Below are 18,674 nucleotides of genomic sequence, written 5' to 3'. Positions count from 1 at the left end.
TGATGGTTTTAATCTGAGATTCTGACTTTATTTAATGAATAAATCCATCAGGATCATTTCCAGGACATGTTTGTTTTTCAGAGTTTCCAACAGAAAGAGCACACTGAGGCAGAAATAATAAATAGAACTCATTATTTAATGAAGCTCCCTTTTAAAAGTTAACATGTTTACATCAGCATTCAGATAATTAAATAATAAAAAACAGCTAAAACAAATTTATTATGATTGTAAACAGAAAACGCTGGAATCATAAAGCTGCAGTACATTGTGGTAACAGGTGTCCTCCTGTCCTCCGGGGGGGGCCACCACGGTTACAGCATCTCCTTCAGGATGTCGGGGAGGAACTCCTGGGCATCTCTCAGTTCGTCCTTCCACTCCTGGGGGATGGCGGCGCCGCGGTGGGCGGCCCCGGCCCCCAGCAGGGCCCCAAGGGCCGAACCGCGGTTACAGTTTTCACCTGGAGACCAAAACAGGTTGAACACCAGGAGATCCAGTTTGAAGTCTGTTTACTCAACAGTTTTGCTTTCTCTCTTTCTTCTCTAATAAGTTTATTTAAAACAACATACAGGACGGAATTATTAAATTAAAGTTTGTGTTTTACTATTAGCTTCAGCTAAATTTCATGTTGGTGTAGAGCTTTAGCATTAGCTTCCACTAAATACTGCTAGTGTAGCATTTCAGCATTAGCCTCTGCTAAATACTATGTTAGTCTACCATTTCAGTTTTAGCTTCTGCAAAATACTGTGTTTCTGTAGCATTTAGCATTAGCTTCCACCAAATACTGTTAAATGGTGAAGGGTTTTAACGCTAGGAGGGTTTTAACGCTAGAGGAGCTAATGGTTATGATTAGCGCATTAGCACATTTAATTATTCAGCTAGAGATGCCACCACTTTAGCTTTGTTTCAGCTAACGTCTTGAGATCTGACCTCCACAGTTGGTGTTGGTCAGGATTCCTGTTTTGGGGTCGTCATGAAACTCGTAGGCCAGGTAGAACAAACTGGACAGAGCCCCTGTGGGTTCAACGGGTCAAAGGTTAGCATCGCTCACATAAGGTAAAGCTAAAGTTGAGCTTGTAGGTTCTGACCTCGGTTGTAGCAGGCCAGACCCAGGTGGCTCACGGCGTTCTGATGGACCTGCAGTCTCTCCTCAGAAGATGCTGGAAACCTGGAACAGTCAAAGTAAATCAGCCGTTTCATGTATAAAACCTTCAGCAGAGCTGCTGGCCCGGTTCAGACAGACCTGGCAGCCTTGCAGCTGTAGCTCTGGCAGGCGTCCCAGGCCTCCAGCCTCTTCAGGGYGAACTCGGCCTGCTGGCGGACACTGGCCCCGCCCAGCACAGCGTGGAGCGCCCGGCTGTAGATTGTCACATACTCGGGCACTTTGGGGTGAGGATGGGTGAGTTTCACGAACTCCACCGCTGCTGAAACCTGAGGAGAGACGACGACATGAGATCGGACCTTCAGAGACGGATGAGGACGGATGGGTCGTGTTCGCTCACAGCTTCATCCTCATTGGCCGAAGCAGACAACAGGATAAAGGGAAGGATCATGGGAAGGCAACCGATGRCGTCCAGCTGGCTGTCAGGAAACCGAGAGCTCAGCATCTGTTTGGATCGTTTCTCTGCAAACTTCAGAACCTGAAGAGAACCAGACAGTCAGAACTGGTCTGATGACCAGCGGAGGTGGAGGGAAGATCCTGGTTCACCTCACTGGGAGACGTCGGCCTGCCGTCCTGCCAGTCGGCGAAGAACGAGCGGTGGAAGGACTCGGCATAGGTGTCGGCGTGCGAGCCGGGCGTGGTCAGGAACCGGACGTAGTCGGACAGAACGGCGGCCCGAACCTCYGGCTGGGAGACGTCGGCAAAACGCCTGGAGACGATGGTCYGAGCTGCTCGCAGGGAGCAGAGGATGTTCAGGGTGTTGTCTCCGGCCTGGAGACCTGCAGGACCGGACAGACRATGAAGACCCGACAAAGTCACCGGTTCTGACACASCTGCGGTTCTGAGCGCCGGTACCTTGGTGGTAGTGGACCGAGCCGTTTGAGGACTGCCACAGGTCCAGCTTGTCATGGAGGATGACACTCCCTACGACGTCGGCTCGCTTGGCGCCGGTGGACCAGGCGGTGCGACCGCTGCCGGCTGCAACAGGAAGAAGGAAACATGTCAGAMGCGAGTCATCAACGAGGGAGGAGTTCCTCAAGGCTGGGTTCTCAGGACTCTGATGTTCTGCAGAAGGAATGTCATTAAAAACGTGCTAGTTGACACACTGCATCATCAGTGACACATGGCTGCCATTACACAACCTTTCAGGCATTTTGATTGGTTGAGACACGGAACATTAATGTTGCTATCTGGCTSGTTTGGGATCCAGCCCCACAGAATGATGCTGCCATCACCAGGCCATACTCATTGGGGTTTTCCAACAGTTATACCAATCACTAGCTAGTTTTGGACTGAATGGATAAATACTAATAAATAATATAAAAATATATATAAAAACGTGCATGTACATTTTAAAATAGTCAAAATAAATATATAAATGCAAAAGATAATTTTAAACCAATAAAATCTATTAAAAAAATTGTGATAAATTAAAATTTCATTTAAAAAATAAAATTTCTTCTACTAGATAAAACCAGGTTGACATCAAGGAATGGCTCCAATTTCAACACTATTTAGACGAATTYCTCAATTTTGCTTTAAAGCTGAAACCCGGTCCGGTTCTGGTACCTGTGTTGGACAGGGCCAGAATGCTGGACGGGTGTCTGTCTGCAGGCGCGTTAAACCCGCTGATCCAGCCTCCGAAATCCCTGCTGATGTCCTGGATGTTGTAATACCAGTGGACCGGCATGGACAGGGAGTCTGCGGCACACATGGCCCAGAAGGCCTCGCTCACTGACAGCCTCACTGCAGACATCTCCAGCCTTCAACCTGCAGCAGCAAAAAGTGGGGAAAACTCTTCAGTTCTCYATGATGGTAACTGGAACTGGAACCAGAACATCCTCCATYGATCCTAATTTAAAACCTCACCTGTCTGATGCTGACACAGCTCTCACCTTTCCTCTCCCGATCCTCCTCCCTCCTCATCAGAACTTGTATAAGTGCTTATCAAATAGTTACAAAACTCATCCGGAAGTGACCCGCCTGTAAACATCCGGTCCTCCCATTAACGACCAGCACCTCCTCCAGTTACATACTGGTTCATTCTTCATATATAATTGGATTATCAACGAAATGACACATGATCGTTGTCATTTAGTAAACAAAGTAGCAGTACGGGTACCGCGAGGGCCATTACATAAATAACGCCCCGAGTTTTGCCTCGCAGACACGAACATTTATTTTWATTTTAAAATTGACTGAAATAGTTTCACAAGTCACAGACATTTATTAAGTCGATCATTATTTTATATTTGTGGTGGATATTTTTTAAATTTACTGCAAATTTCGCCAAATGTATTTTAAATATAAAACTATACCTGTCAGACAAAACTCAGTATAATAAAACCACTCCTTGTACGGCGGYCCGCCTGAACCAAGAAGCTTCCAGGCATAAACCATGCTGCAGATTGTGTTGGTTTGTTAAATTGGATCTAATCTGGTGTTTAAACCGTTTTTCCGGTAACTGCGGGGCTGATTTCCGGCTAATATTATGATTTGGGTTTAGCTCTSGGTCAGCCGTTAGYGCTCTGAGTCAGAGTGGATCGGTACCAGCACAAACTCGGTCTTTGTGTTCTCAGCTGGAGCTWGCTTAGCGCTACTCGCTGTTTTTGGACATGGGGGACGTGTTGGATCCACGGGATGTGGGTAAGACTGTAGAGCCCACTGAAACTGGGAGATAACTGGTCACACTGGGCCTCTAGATGGTCAGAACTCTGATTTCTAACTACAGATTCCGGTCTGAATGATGCTTGTAGCCGCCATATTGGTCAGGGCAAGTCAGACGCAGTTCTTCAGGGCAATCTGAACTTTATTTTAGAGTTCTTTCTATTTCTGTGTCTTATTTWTTTAATCGAAAAACCTGAAAATTTCATTTCTGAGCGTATTCACACCTTCCCACATGCTAGCAGCCGAGGGCGCAGTGTCTGTTCTGCAGCTAACTGCTGGTCTCGGTTCTTCAGAGAGGGCGAAAAGCTTCTGGGCGGAGAAGGACGTGGAGCGGGTCTTCACCGGGGTCTTCCAGCACCTGGACCACCTGAAGCAGGCCCTGCAGAGGAAGACGGCGCTAGATAAAGGTGCTGGTCCGTTCTGGCTGGGGTCCGGACAGTCCTGGGTGGTTCTGGTGTGATGCTGGCTCTGTTTCAGAGTACGTCCAGGCCCTGAGGCTGCTGGAGTGTCTGGACTGCGTTCCCCTCGGGTCTCCTCCGGACCAGGACTCCTCCGTGGTCCAGGTGGTCATTGGTTCAGGTACTTAACTACTCTATACAAATAAATCTGTTTGAATATTGTTTAAGTTTTATGATCTTTCTACRTAAAGTTTAAAACGTTGTTCTCTATCAATTTCAATAAGTTTAACTATAAATATTGGGTTTGTGTTATGACTGTAACAGCTCTCTAATATAAAATAAGAATCTAATCTAAATCATAGTAAAATCATTAACTTGTATAAAAAAATGTAGAGATCCCAGTGTAGATCCCTGTGGTACACCACAATTAATATATCTGCAGGATTTTCTAGTTTTCTACTAAATGTTTTTATTGTTTTATTATTATTATTTGCTACAAACGTCCTTCCTTTGTGGATCATTAAAGTATGATGTATGTGTCCAGCTGTGTGTTGGTTCTGGGCCTGTTCTGACTGACCCGCTGTGTGTCCGCAGGAGGGCTGCTGCCGGCTCATTTCAATGGACTGTCGCCTCCTGYTTGCAGAGAGGAGCTGCTGCCTCTGCTGGCGCCGGTCCAGCTGCAGTACCACCCTCACCCCTGCTGCAAGGTAAGGAGGAGCAGAACTGGCCCGGTGACGGGATGACCTCTGACCTCTGTGTGTTCCCAGGCTTGCCTGCCCGGGTTACCCAGAACCCCCCAGTCCAGCTTGCTGCTGTATGGCCAGAACCCGCTGAAGGTACCACTGCTTTGCGGCTTCAAGAGGCTGAGCGCCATGCCGCTGGCATCCCCGACYGGAACCGGCCCAGACGGCCTGGATGCGGTGGTTGCTGGGGGCAACTGGGACGTCATCTACAAGACGCCTTGTGGACAGAGCCTCAGGAACTTCCAGGACGTCGAGTCCTTCCTGTCGGCGACGGAGAGTTACGACGTCCTGCAGGTGAACCAGAACCAGATCTGAGAGCCCGCTCTGATCTTCTCTGACCCACTCTGACCTGTTCTGACCAGCTCTGACCCAGACCTGACCCGGTTCTGCCCCCTCTGCAGGTGGACTTCTTCACTTTCAACCACCTGGTGCAGCTGGACCCGACCCCTCTGCCGGCTCAGCCACGGGCCGACCTGAGCCGAGGGGCGGAGCCTGTTCCCGTGGAGCTGGTAGTGGGGGAGGGCCAGGCCCGACCTGCGGGCTTCCAGTACCGGAAGGACCGCTGGCCACACGGCTGCTTCCTGAGCCGCGGCACCGCGCTGTTCGACAACTGCTGCGACTGCAGCGATGGCTGCAGCGACGCGCGGCTCTGCGCTTGYGTCGCCATGACGACCGGGGGACGCGGCTACAGTCACCAGCGGCTGTTGGAACCGGTCCAGTCAGGGTAAGAAGGGGCCGCACCGCCTCACCCTCTTCTTCCTCACTAACTCTTCCTCATTACTCCTCCTCTTCCTCCAGCTTGTTTGAGTGCGGTCCGTGGTGCGGCTGCGACCGGGCCCGCTGCCAGAACCGGCTGGTCCAAAGAGGGGTCAGAGTTCGCCTCCAGGTCTTTGAGACTGAGGACCGGGGCTGGGGGGTCCGTTGCCGTGACGACCTGGACAGAGGCACATTCGTCTGCATTTACGCAGGTCAGCTGGTTCCCAGTATAAATATTTAAACAAATGAACTTGTGGTTCTGTTAACAGTCTTGGTTCTGTTGACAGGTCTGGTTCTGCACCGGGCCCACAGCCCCACGGAGCCGCTGCCTCCCAAGCTGACTCGGGCCGAGCTGCCGTCCGATGACGAGGTGGAGGTCGTCACCGAATGGCTGGCCCCGCCCATCCTGGAGGCGCGTAGCGACCTGATGGAGGCCCCGTCCCCTCCATCAGACTCCGCCCCCTCCACCCAGCACGTCCCGGTGATCCAGAGACCCGGCGAGTCCAGCGGTGCCGCTCACAACCACGATCAGGTTCGTTCCGTCCAGCATGGTTTTCCTGGTGAGTTACTGATGCTGGATGACGTCTACTGGTTCTGGTTCTGCAGGTTGGAGGCCTGTCTGAGGTGAGGGTTGCCGTGGCGATGGATAGCCAGGAGGACGGCAGCCCAATGTGCTTCAAACGAGGAGCAGAGAGAGAGGAAGTCTGCTTCATCGACGCCAGCAAGGAGGGAAACGTCGGGCGCTTCATCAACGTGAGTCCGAAGGAATGTTCATGGAAAGTTGAGTGAAAGGAAAAATGAAAGTCGAGCAACAAAGGATTTTACTGATTTGATGGAATTTATTTATTTATTTATTTATGTTAAACTCGGCCCACAGCACAGCTGCCAGCCCAACTTGTTCATCCAGAACGTTTTCACGGACTCCCATGACCCCGCCTTCCCCATCATCGCCTTCTTCACCAACAGGTGAGGTGGAGGAGTCACTGTAAGCCCCTCCCCTTTTTACCCTCAGGTGTGTTTTCATGGGTTTTGTGTCCATCAGGGTGGTGAAAGCCGGCACTGAGCTCACCTGGAACTACTCCTCTGACACTCACACCTCCAACTCGGAGCAGGAACAGAAAGTGCCCTGTCTCTGCCGTAGCAACGGTTGCCAGGGATGGCTCCACCTGGAGGAGAACCTGTGTAACGTCTGTGCAGCTGAAGGTCCAGGAGGGATGGAGGAAAACTGATTTATGCTTCAGTTTTTCTGGTTTATATTCTAAATGTGTTATTGTAATAAAATCTTTGGAATTAAAATCTGTTTGAGCTTATTTGTTATTTAAAATGTTGTGCAATTGAAAAAAAGAAAAAAAAGTMCTTTGAAATGTTTGTAGATTTTATTTTTTTGTTGATTTGATCAAAACTCCTCTTATTTTGAAACTGAAAACAAAAGAGCATCATGAAATCGTGACAAGCCACCTTTTTTTGGCCATTTCATTTATTTACCTTCTAACAGTCTGGATGTAATTTTATGGTAGTTTCAGGGCCATTATGGATGTAAAAAGAGTAAATTTCCACCAAAAAAAACCTAAATTTTGAGATTCTTAGATTTATTTCTAGAACACTTTGGAAATTTGAGTTTCAAGTGGAACATTTTCCACTTTTGAAACTCAGAAAAAGTTTGTTTTTTTTCGAGATGTTTGACTTTTCAAACTGAGGCTTTTCTAGCAATTTTCTTTTTCTATTTTTTTTAATTAAACTCAAATTATCTGTTTATATAGAACATTGTTTGTTTTGGTTTTTTTACTTTTTTTTTCTGAGATTAATGAAATGTAAAAAGTTTTCCCCCTGGCTGTGTTTCTTTTATAAATGTTTTTAAGTTTCCACTACATTCAATATTTATTTAGAAATTAATTCTGGATATTTCTATACACTGAACTCTTATTATGAAACCCGGAAGTGGTTTTATTGCGAGAGTCGGGAGCGGAAGTTGGCGTTCTGTTTATATCTATTCCTCGGCTCCGTGTGACCGACTGTCCTGCTGACACSGATCCGACCATGAGCTCCGCTCTGCGGCCTACTCTTCTATTCCTCCTCCTCCTCCTCGGCCTCTCCTGGGCCGGCCTCAGCTCCTCCTCCTGCCGGGTCCAGATCCCTCCTCACGACCAGGTGGCCCGGGTGGCCCGCTTCGTCGCCCACCAGTGTGACTGGGCCTCTATGGCCACCATCTCCAGCCACAAGCCGGTGGTGGGTCAGCCGTTCTCCAACGTCTTCTCGGTGAGCGACGGGCCCCACGGAACCAGCTCCGGGGTCCCGTACATGTACCTGACCCACATGGAGGTGTCGGTCCAGGACCTGCAGGTAAACGGAAGACCCAGGTTCTGTTACACAAACAAACGTCACGTGACGTTGGGCTCCGGCATGACAAAGCAGGTTTTATAAACAGTGACGCAGCAGTTTGGAGATCGGGTCACGTGATCAGGTTCCATAACAACCGACTGCTGGCGTTTCTTAATATTTATACAAAAAATGCTGTGAAATTAAAATTCATATGTATAATTTTACACATTAAACCATGTTTATGCACTAGTATAAAATATTTTTACTTACTAACTTATCTCATATGAGTTATTAATAAAGCGTGACCTTTGACCTCCAGGTGAACCCCCAGGCGTCTCTGTCCATGTCTCTGGCCCAGACTGATTACTGCAAGCAGCAGGGCTTCGAYCCTCAGAGCCCGCTCTGCGCTCACATCATCCTGTCTGGATCCGTCCTGCAGGTACCAACACTCACCTGTTCCCCAGGTAAACCCAGGTACCCCCAGGGGCTCACATGACCTCTGACCCCGCTGTGTTCCAGGTGAACGGGACCGAGGCGGACTTCGCAAAGAAAGCTCTGTTCAGCCGACACCCAGAGATGATCGACTGGCCCACGGACCACAACTGGTTCTTCGCCAAATTCAACATCACTCAGGTACCAGAACCATCAGAACCGGTTCTGTCCGGCCCAGTCTCTGACCCCTGTCTTGTTCCAGGTGTGGGTGCTGGATTACTTCGGAGGGGTGAAGGTCGTTTCTCCAGATGAATATTTCCAGGCGGCGCCACACAGGAAGCACCATTGACGGTGAGAGCTGCTGGTCCTTGTAGTTCTTTATTGGCCGTTTGTAGTCCTTAACCAGAACCATTCTGGTTTGAAGAGACATTTATTAATTTAAAACATCCTTTTTGTAAACACACAAACATACATTTCTAAAATGTTAGTAAAAATTATCAGTAAATATTTAATTATTACATGTTAAATGAAACAAAATGTTTAAAAAATGTAACAATCTACAATTAACTATGACAATGTCATAATATTAATAATAAAGTTCATAGTAATACATTGCTGCTTAAATTTTAAATAAATAAATGAAACTAAAACTAAAGTAAAATCAATTGTAATAKAATTAATTATATATGATGCATTACTGAATACGTAATGTCTAACATTAATGTTATAAAGTGCAAATATTAATTAAATTAAAAAAAATGTGTAACACTGATTATGATATAATATTAGAATATATTCATGTTATATAAGATTAAATAAAAATACAATTTTAATAGAACACTKATTTTAATTGTGAACAAAATAATTTATAATTAAACCATTATAAAAAACATTACTAGAGATMTTAATATTATTTATAATAATAATTGGATATTATGATGTAATGATATTTATTGTATTACTGAATATTTTAATAATATCCATATGACATAATCAGAAAATCAGTAATAAATTATCTTTTATTGTGTTCAGGAATCAACCTTCGACCTGGAGTGATGGCGATGATGATGATGATGATAACGATGAAGTCATCCTCAGCCAGTTCTCTTCTTCTCTTCCTCTTCAAATTGTTCCACTTCAGCTTCCTCGGATCAATCAATTAATTAATCAGCACTAATCAAGTGGCTGCTGAATCAGAGAGTTTTATATCAAATTATAGACTTTAAATCAGAACAATATTAATCTTTTTGACACATTTTGGCTTAAACATGAATAATTAAGGATATTTAAACATTAATGAACACAMAAAAATAATTTTGTTAAACAGAAAAAATATGATTTTACAAAATTGTAGTTCCGAGCTGTCACCACTGGGGGGAGCTATTGGGCTGATTATTAACGCCATTAAAATCACTTTAAAGAGGTTTATTTGAATATTTGCTTTAATATTAAGTTTTATTATGAACCAAAGTGTTAATAAGTTCTCTGAGTTTTTCTCTTGTTTGACTTTTGGCCTGAATATGACTTACTCAGTTTTGTGCACTTTTCTTACTACATTTCCCATGGTTCTTAGCGATAGGAAGGTGGAGCATTAATTAGGAATTAATGGTTTAGATTCAGTTAGGCTAAATTTATTCATTTTAAACGTCTAAATGTAAATTTGTGATCATGTTTGTGTTTTTATCTTTAACAAAATGTCTCCACTTTTGCATTCAGGGCTCAAATCGAATGTTTTATCATCTAATAAACAGAATAAGTCAGTATTTCAGTTTCTCAGAATATATTTTCATACTTTTGTAGAAAATCAGATGTATTTTTAAAAAGAAAATAAAGATTTTTAGCAGAAACAGATCAGAGTTTGTATTATTTTCTACCTGTAATAATATCATAAATGTGGTGTGAGGTAGCGATCCGGCCCGCAGCATGATGCTGCCGGTTGGCTCTGCAGAGTAAAGCTCCCTGGAGGTAAACATCTCTGAAGCACAGTGTGTGTTTCAGCTGAATTGGTGTTTCCGTGTGTGAGCAGAGCGGGGCAGTGTGTGTGTGGGAGAAGTGTGTCGCTGTGTCACCTGGCACAGCAGCTCCTCACCACTTCCTGTCCCGTTTCATCACCGCGCTGCAGAGGAAGACGCCTCACTTCGCTGCTGCCGCTGCACGACTCAGAGCGCTCTGAACAACCTGCAACTACTGGGGAMACTGGTCTGAGATGGAGCTCCAGAACCGGGCACTGGGCCTGCTGGTCGTCGCCTCGCTGCTGCCCTCCGCAGGTAGGCATCGCCACGCCGCTCACCTGAGAGCAGAACTCAGTCCGACAGCCGGTTGGATTTAGCTAGGACGTTAACGCCGAAGCGTCAAAAGAAAGCGACTGATGGCAGGCTGCTGCTGGTTCAGGATGAAAAAAAGACTCAATTTGTTTTTGTTTTGGAAGAAAATTATTTTCAGGAAATTTAAAAAAGAAACAGACGTGTTTCTGCTGCTCAGATCCAAAAACAACTCGTTAAAGTGTTTTAAAAAACTAAATTCTTAAAAAAGAACAATTTTTCTGCCTCATTATTGAATTTTATGTTTATATGTTAAATTGTTTTGGTTGTTTTCTCACAGCAGAGATGTTTTCAGTCTTAAAACTTCGACCAGAAAAAGAAGCTAAAGATGAGCGCAGCCTCTGGCGGCCATCTTTGATCCCGTTTCTTCTTTTTCTTACAGAACCAAGTTAAAGGTTTCCTCCCTTTGTTTCCTAAACKTTAATATTTTAGACTTCAATTGATTAGACAAACCTCCAGTAGTCATGATGTATCCACAGACGGGACATTTAACTGCAGCAAACCTCTTTAAACGTTAGCATGTTAGCAAACAAACAGGATTAGCATCAACAAAGATATTTTATGTTTGACAACAACAGAGAAATATGTTGATGTTGGCTCAAACTTTTCAAATAAAAAAGAAAAGGCCTTAAATGAAATTATCGTGAACACCATAAAAACACTCCTGTTGTGCTGCAAACTACAGGCTACCCTTTCATTCCTCTCAAAACAAACATTTATATGACAGTTTACCTTTTTTTAAAACATCTTTTTACTATGTTTTCCAAATATTTAGCCCTTTAATTTTAAAATAATTCAATAACCATACATTTAATGTAACAAACCGGAGGTATGATACATTTCTTTAATTTTACCAGCGACGTGACGTCACATTTATCACTGAAAATGTCTCAAAGTTCAAACCGTGAAGCAGCTAAAGAAAGATTTTATTAAAGTTTTGAAGCATATTACAAAAAGTTACATCARCTCTGCTAATGTCTCAGTGTTTAATAAAAGTTTCAAAATTAGGAAAAATAAACTGTTTTTAAAGAATGACTTATTTTCTTTCATCTTCTCCAAACATGTTATCCTTCATTTGTTTAATTATTAAATTTAGTTGATCAAATCTGAGCCTCGACATTTTAAAGGTGAAGAAACATAAGAATTKACCTAAACATATCTAACAGTTCAGCCAAAACCTTGTTGAAAAATAAAGGTTATCGATTAGAATTGAACCCGCGTCGATAAAAACATTTAATTAACCAGCAGCTGTTTAAATGTTGAACCTGCTTCAAACACTGAAAATATTTTTAAAAATAATTTAAAATGTCACAATAGCACAATGTTCTAATGAAAGCAAGTTTCTGTTATTTAAAGAAACAGAAACTGCAGAGAAAACCTTCAATCGTTAAAGATGTGCGTAGATTCTGGCGGCCATGTTTTATGCTAATTTTCTCTGGCTTTAGAGAGATTAAATATAAAATACCCAACATGCGTTTTTATTTCTGTTTTAGTAATTTTCTGATCAATGAGGTTAATAATGACGTTAAAAAACGACATTAAGTTTAACCGCAGACGAACAGCAGTGAGTCAGCGGTTGTTAGCATTTAGCTCGCAAACTGGATTAGCATCCAGAGAGACGAACTAAAAACAAATGTTTGTGTTTTTAAAGGGATTTTATTTTTATTATTTATTTGGCATCTTTAAGATAAAGTTTTTCAAACATTCAGAGAAGTATAGTATTTAAAAATCAAAAGCATTTTAATAGATTTCTTTCACAATATTCAATTTCTTTAGTTCACTAAAAACACGCGGCAAATTAGTTAATCAAATCTTAAGTATGAAAACTTAAACTAAGTAACTAGCTTTATTTAATTTCCTTAAACTAAGTGACACTTAGTTTATAATTTAAGTTATTAATCCTGTGCATGAAATAAATCTAAATTATGAAGCAAACAAATAAAATACATTTAATCGCAGCCGATGAAATTAAACACATTTAGTGGCTAAAATATAAATAAATCCACATTTAGGTTTTTAATAGTTAAATCCATAAAAAAAAAWAATTTTAAAATAATTTTTTAAGAGATTAAATGTAGTTTAAATGTAGTTAAATAAYATTTCTGATGTTAGAAAGTAACTTTATAGATTTAGTGAATCAAAGTTTGAGTTTTAACAAGATTTTAATAAACATTTATTAAAATTAGACAAAAAAAACCAAACTGTGAATCTGGTTCTACAGAAATCAACAATAAATAGAGTGAATAAAACTTTTCGTACAAATCTTCAGAAGCGTTGGGCCTGACGGACCCGGTTTCTGGACCGGGTCAGTCAGGCCCATTTGGGTCTGAATGTGTCTGTATTAATAATAAACTGGAATAAATTMTTTTAATTTGGTTGAATTTGAACCAGTTTAGAAAACGCTTCAAACAATAGAAACACTAAATGTTTTTAAACCAGATAAAACTCAGAGTTAAGCTTAATGAAAGACACCCAGAACCTGATCCGGGTCCAGTGAAGGTTCTGYCGGGTTTAACATGCAGAAAGAAGCTGGTTTTAAATTTAACAACATTTAAAACCAGAGAAAATAAACKTTAATTATTCAGCAGGAGAACCGAACCGCTGTAAAGGCGATGGACAGAGGCAAGAAATAAAAGATTATCGATGAAAACTACAAATAAATGAGGCGTCTAATAAAATAAACATTTAACCAGGAATAAAGTCTAATAACTTAAACCTGTTTGTTTTTACTGCATCTCATTATTTAATAGCTAATAATTATTCATAAGAGAGACGAGTTAGAAACTGATCTGCTGCTAAATCGGCAGATTTTTAACGTTAAATTTACACCAGATTAGTTTAGTTTCTGATTAGAAGCTGAACCCGGTTCTGATGGACCCGATTCTGATGGGCCTGGTTCTGATAGACTCGGTTCTTTTGGACCTGGTTCGGATGGATATGGTTCTGATGGGTTCTGCTGGGTTCTGATGGACTCTGTTCTGATGGACTCGGTTCTGATGGGCCTGGTTCTGCTGGGTTCTGTTGGACCCGGTTGTGCAGCCTCTGCCTCAGAGCCGCTGACCCAGCGATGTTAATCCGCCGCTCAGGAAGCAACTTTGTGGTTTTCCTCTCTCATCTGAACATCGGCTCTGCGGCCCAATAAAGTGACCAGAACCACACGGCTGCAGCTGATAACARGCAGCAGAACAAGCTGAGAGCTCGGCRGCCATGTTGGACAGGGAGAGCAAGGTGAAAACGCCTCAACATGTCTGCTGCCGGAGCRCCGCGGCGTCCTGGATTCAGGCTTCAGGTGCGTTGGGTAAACTGCCAACGGTGCGACCGCAGAGCTTCATGGAGATGAAGCAGATAGTCTGAGGAGGAAACACGAAGCGCCGCCATCTTCTGAAGACGAGTTTGATATCAACAATGTTTCCACAATCACAGCCGGGAAAACCTAGATCAGCATTTCATCCTTAACGTGAGACCTGTGGCTCTTGTTAAGGAGCCACAGATCCTTAATGGTCAGGTTCTGTCAAAGTTTCCGACCCGAACATGGACGTAAACAACAGGCTGGAGATGATGATGAAGTGATGATGATGATGATGATGATGATGATGATGAAGTGATGAAAGAAGTCAGTGAACGGATCACATCCCAACGCCGCCAGGTCCACATCCAAACAGAACCGGGTCAGAACCGGGTCACAGGCTGCAGTAAAGGACTTCCAGCTTCCTTCATCTGTTGGCTGTTGGGGAAAAAAAGACAGGAGAAAATTTCCACTGAAAAACTCAGAAAGTTTGAAATTAACCTCAGAATCTTTCTAGAACAATCTAGGAAATGTTTGAGTTTAAACATGAAAATGTTCTAGAAAAACAACAAGGACATTTCTAAGTCCAAAAAGCTTTAAATGTGCTGGAAAAAACTGACATTTGTAATGAACACAAGGAAATCTGAGTTTTAAGTCAAGTATTCTACACCAAACTAATTTAGAGTTTGACATCAAAAAAACCTCTGAAATGTTGAGATCATGAATGTGTAAAGCTTTAAAAAAATATTCTAGAAAAAACAAGAAAATTTATGTATTTGAAAAGTTGTAAGTTTTCTAAAGAGCTTAGAAAGTTTTAGATTAATTTCAACAATTTTGGATGAAAAACACTTTGAAATTACTGAGTTTGTATAGTTAAAAAATTGACTATTGAAACTCAGAAATTTCCAAGTTTTTTTTTTTCTAGAAAATTTGAAACATTTCTAGTCAATTTTCTATTTTTAAATTTAGAAATGTTCTTGTTTTTTGTAGGACATTTGAGTTTTTTGGTGAAATTTACTCCTCTTTTTCTTCTTTCTACAATGACCCCAATGCGCCGTCGTAGGCGACGATTTTGTCGGCTCTGATCCATTTTATACAATAAACGGCGGCCATCTTAACTCCCGACGTCTCAGTTCTTCTTCTCTGCGGATCGATTCAAATAAAAGTCCGACTGCGGTTGCATTTAATTAGCAGCATTAGCCCTTAATTTAAGAAGATGAAGAAGACTAAAGCGGCGCCACCTATCGCTGCTCCAGAGGAACTGCTGCTTTAAAGGTGCAGCTGATTTCACCGGAGCAGAGAGCCCAACTAACCCAGCAGCTAATGTCTGTCAGAAACATGTGGAGGTTGGGACTGGACTGGGCCTGGTTCTGTGGAGTCCAAGGTTTCACTAGAACCAGTTCTGAACAGAACAGATCGGACAGGTTTGGGTCGTAGTTTAATCGGTAGTTTACCCCGTAGTTTAACCGTTTTTCTCTCCTTCCTGCGTCTCGTTCGCCTCGCCGCCTGCAGGCATCTGGACCAAAGGTGGACCTGCAGATCAGGTTCTGTCAAAGTTTCCGACCCGAAGCTGAAACCAGGTGAAAGGTTTTTCTCTCTGTCAGAGTGAAGAGAGAAATTTAAATTCCCCAGTCAGTGAGAAATCCCATCATGCATTTCTTACTGTACGTGTTTGGAAAGAGAGGATTTACAGTRAACAGAGKAAAMGTTTTTGTAAAAACGCTCAGAAATGCAAAACAACGAGATCCACACGGCTTTAATTCACAATTTAAAACACACAGTGCTTCAAAAACAAAACRTATAAAGAAGAAAAAACTAATACAGATAATAAGCAACACAAACTGCAGACTTAAAAAAACCTAAATCATAATTTAAATAATCCGTCCATAATCCAACATAATCTGCTGCTGACAACCTTTAAAATCTCCCTCTGACGCATCTATTAATCAGGTTTCATCTGTTAGCGTGCTTTTTTTTATTTTTCAGGCGTTTTGGTAAAATTTGCAGGAGATTTAAGGGATTAATCCCGTCAGCTGGACTTAACAAACCCAGCATTGTGTTTAAACACTTTGTTTTGTCAGTTTCTGTAACTTTCAATAAACTGAAGAAATGTTTTATTTTCTTAGTTTAGCCACGTTAGAAAACTTTTCCCAGTAAAACTGAATCTAAGTGATCTGAGTTCACATCCCTGTGGAGCCAAAGTTTTAGACAAATTAACTATTTGTCACAGTTTGTACTTCGAGGCTTCTTATTTTAATGTTTGTGTCTATTTTAGAAGCTTGTAAAATGTCACGCGGTGATAAGATCTCATCCTCTGCGTACGTCTGCACCAACGCAGCTCTGAGCTCGGCGTCCCTCATAAATATTAATCCACTTCCTGTCTGTTCATCAGACRAGGAGTAAAAACCGATTCCAGTGAAATCTGAGACAAATTCAGCCTGAAAAAGCTCAGTTTTGTGATCTGATGTCACTTAGTTCACATGAGGCAGAAGTAGAGAAATTGTTCTGCCAACCACARAGCTGAAGAGGAAGTGGGCCAAGAAGACACCCTGTGGGATTCCTGTTTGACTTTCCTCGTCTCTCTGAGAGACGACTGCAGGTTCAGATTCAGTCTAAAACAGAAACATTAATTTCTGCATCTTTCTTAGATCTTCAAACTTCTTAGTTTGAAGATCTGCAGCRAATCGATTCAGTCCAGATGGTTGGTTTAACGCCTTAAAGTGAGATTTACATTTGGAAAAAATCTATTTAATGTAAAAATGTAAAAAAATTAAGCTTATTTATACAAAAAGTCAACAATAGCCTGAGGACGTCTTGGAGCCGTTTTAGTTTTATTTCAGGTTTTATTTGTTATTTCCTGCTGGATGTAACTGCAGTTAAAAGTTTTATTTTCTGCTTCGTTAATCTGACAAGTTTTACTGCTCAGGTTGATCTAATCTGAAAATAAAACTAGATTTGACTGAAAGATGTAAATTAATACAATAATTAGCAGAAATGAAGCCTGATTATATAAAACTCAACGATAAACTGAGGATTTTATCGTTTACTTCTAAAGAGAAGCCATTTTAGTTTTATTTCCGTCTTTATTTACATCCTGCTGGATGTTTATGTACAGATAAAACTACAGTTAATGTGTCATTTTTATCATTTCGGCTGTAATAAGTTAAAATAGACTAGAAATCTTTATTTGTAAAGTAAATAATCTAACGGATTTTACTGCATAGTTTGATCTGGTCTGAAAATCAAACACATAATTGTGCTTGACATAATTTGTTTTTACGTCTTAAAAATGTAACAATGTAATAATTAGCCAAAATTACATGTAATAATGTAAAAACTGAACAATAAACTCAACGATAAACTGAAATAAATCGTCTTCATTCGCTYCACTTCCTGCTGGATGTTCATGTCATCATTAAACTTTTTTATTTTCTGCTCCGTTAATCTGACAGGTTTTACTGCGTAGTCTGAAAATTAAACTAGATTTAAATGTAACAATGATCACAAATGAATCTGATTATATAAAAACTGAAGGATAAACTGTTGCTGTAGTTTCTAGAGTTTCTGTTGAACTTGACGTTTCCTCTCTTCATGCTGTTGTTTCTCTGATTTTCTACTTTTCTCCATTTTTACGCCCCAACATGCAAACTGAGCGTCTCGATGCTCAGATCGAAGGTTTTCTATCGATGCGGCGTCTCTTTGAAGGAGACGAGGGGCTTCAGAAGCAGATAAAATCATTTCTATGTTTTCACAGATGTGTTGCAACAGGCTGATGGTTGTTGTTTTGTTCAGGAAGCCGTTTCTGAACGCTGAAGCTTTTCTTAGCAGGTGATAATGAGCAGCTAATGAGCCTGAAGCTCTGCAGCTCAACTCGTTTTCACCGACTCTCAGCTGAGGAGGGACGTGCAGGGAACCCCTGCTGTGATGGAAACTCAGCCTGGAAACGCTGATCTGCAGAGAAATGATGATTCATGAAGAAACGCTGAGTGAAATGATCCGTCGTTTCCACTGAGTGTTTTCATCTGCAGATGATCTTCATCAGGTTCTKGTTCACTGGAAACTTTGTTCTGTTTCCAACGTCAGGAGGAGAAAACAGAAACGCATCACCATGACCAGTAAACCCAGTAAACCCAGTAAACACTGAACAGCGTCAGAGCGGCTTTAATCGTTTTGGAAACATGAAGCATCAACTGTTATTGTTAAATATCACTTTAATTATTTTAATCCAAACTATTAAAACAAACAAATGAACGTTTTGCTCTTTAAAAATAAAAAGTTTATCATTTTAAACCAGATCAAATATCACAACTTTAATTTTTTTGTTCAATTTTACAACAGATGTAAAATACCCTTTTAATGTTTTTTTTAATAAAACAAACTGAAACACTGAAAAAAAGTATTTACTTTCTGATCCAAGAAAGTTWAATTTTCTCACATTTTTTCCTTTTAAACATCAACTTTCAAAGTTACAGTAAAACTACAAATAACGGATCAACGTCTAAATAATATTGTGTTTTTAAAACATATTTCTGCCTTTAAATGTTTATATTCCTTAGTAAAAATATTGATTTAGTTTCTGTTATTTTTTCGTCT

General features: G+C 41.7%; 4 protein-coding genes across 5 annotated transcripts in view; 3 read left to right on the top strand and 1 right to left on the bottom strand.

Annotated features, from left to right (window-relative positions):
• Positions 1-116: 116 nt before the first annotated feature.
• Positions 117-3,280, bottom strand: LOC103457826 (uncharacterized). Of its 2 annotated transcripts, none has more exons than XM_017303690.1 (9): positions 3,029-3,280; positions 2,729-2,929; positions 2,015-2,137; positions 1,706-1,938; positions 1,500-1,637; positions 1,241-1,428; positions 1,086-1,165; positions 928-1,011; positions 117-457 (listed from the first exon to the last, which is right to left on the bottom strand). In XM_017303690.1, exons 2-9 carry the CDS (start codon positions 2,913-2,915, stop codon positions 312-314), a joined length of 1,179 nt encoding a protein of 392 aa, XP_017159179.1. In that variant the 5' UTR covers positions 2,916-2,929; positions 3,029-3,280; the 3' UTR covers positions 117-311. The 2 variants fall into 2 exon arrangements, with proteins under 2 accessions (XP_017159179.1, XP_008396471.1); XM_008398249.2 differs by having other exon boundaries at positions 3,055-3,280.
• Positions 3,281-3,508: 228 nt separating this feature from the next.
• On the top strand, positions 3,509-7,019 carry setdb2 (SET domain bifurcated histone lysine methyltransferase 2). The gene is made up of 11 exons (XM_008398235.2): positions 3,509-3,805; positions 4,120-4,233; positions 4,304-4,405; positions 4,819-4,931; positions 4,992-5,261; positions 5,369-5,691; positions 5,766-5,935; positions 6,011-6,255; positions 6,330-6,476; positions 6,601-6,689; positions 6,766-7,019. Exons 1-11 carry the CDS (start codon positions 3,775-3,777, stop codon positions 6,950-6,952), a joined length of 1,791 nt encoding a protein of 596 aa, XP_008396457.1. The 5' UTR covers positions 3,509-3,774; the 3' UTR covers positions 6,953-7,019.
• A 660-nt stretch (positions 7,020-7,679) lies between these two features.
• Positions 7,680-9,897, top strand: creg1 (cellular repressor of E1A-stimulated genes 1). Its single transcript, XM_008398223.2, has 5 exons — positions 7,680-8,063; positions 8,362-8,481; positions 8,562-8,675; positions 8,737-8,825; positions 9,507-9,897. Exons 1-4 carry the CDS (start codon positions 7,761-7,763, stop codon positions 8,821-8,823), a joined length of 624 nt encoding a protein of 207 aa, XP_008396445.1. The 5' UTR covers positions 7,680-7,760; the 3' UTR covers positions 8,824-8,825; positions 9,507-9,897.
• A 417-nt stretch (positions 9,898-10,314) lies between these two features.
• Positions 10,315-18,674, top strand: part of cd247 (CD247 molecule) — a 12,974-nt gene continuing 4,614 nt past the window's right edge. The window contains exon 1 of the mRNA XM_008398214.1: positions 10,315-10,741. Coding sequence (XP_008396436.1) covers positions 10,681-10,741 — 61 coding nt within the window. The 5' untranslated portion in view covers positions 10,315-10,680. The remainder of the gene's footprint in view (positions 10,742-18,674) is intronic.

This window comes from Poecilia reticulata, linkage group LG2 (genome assembly GCF_000633615.1).
Source record: "Poecilia reticulata strain Guanapo linkage group LG2, Guppy_female_1.0+MT, whole genome shotgun sequence".
Taxonomy (NCBI): Eukaryota; Metazoa; Chordata; class Actinopteri; order Cyprinodontiformes; family Poeciliidae; genus Poecilia; species Poecilia reticulata.
This window is presented reverse-complemented; position numbering and strand designations above follow the sequence as displayed.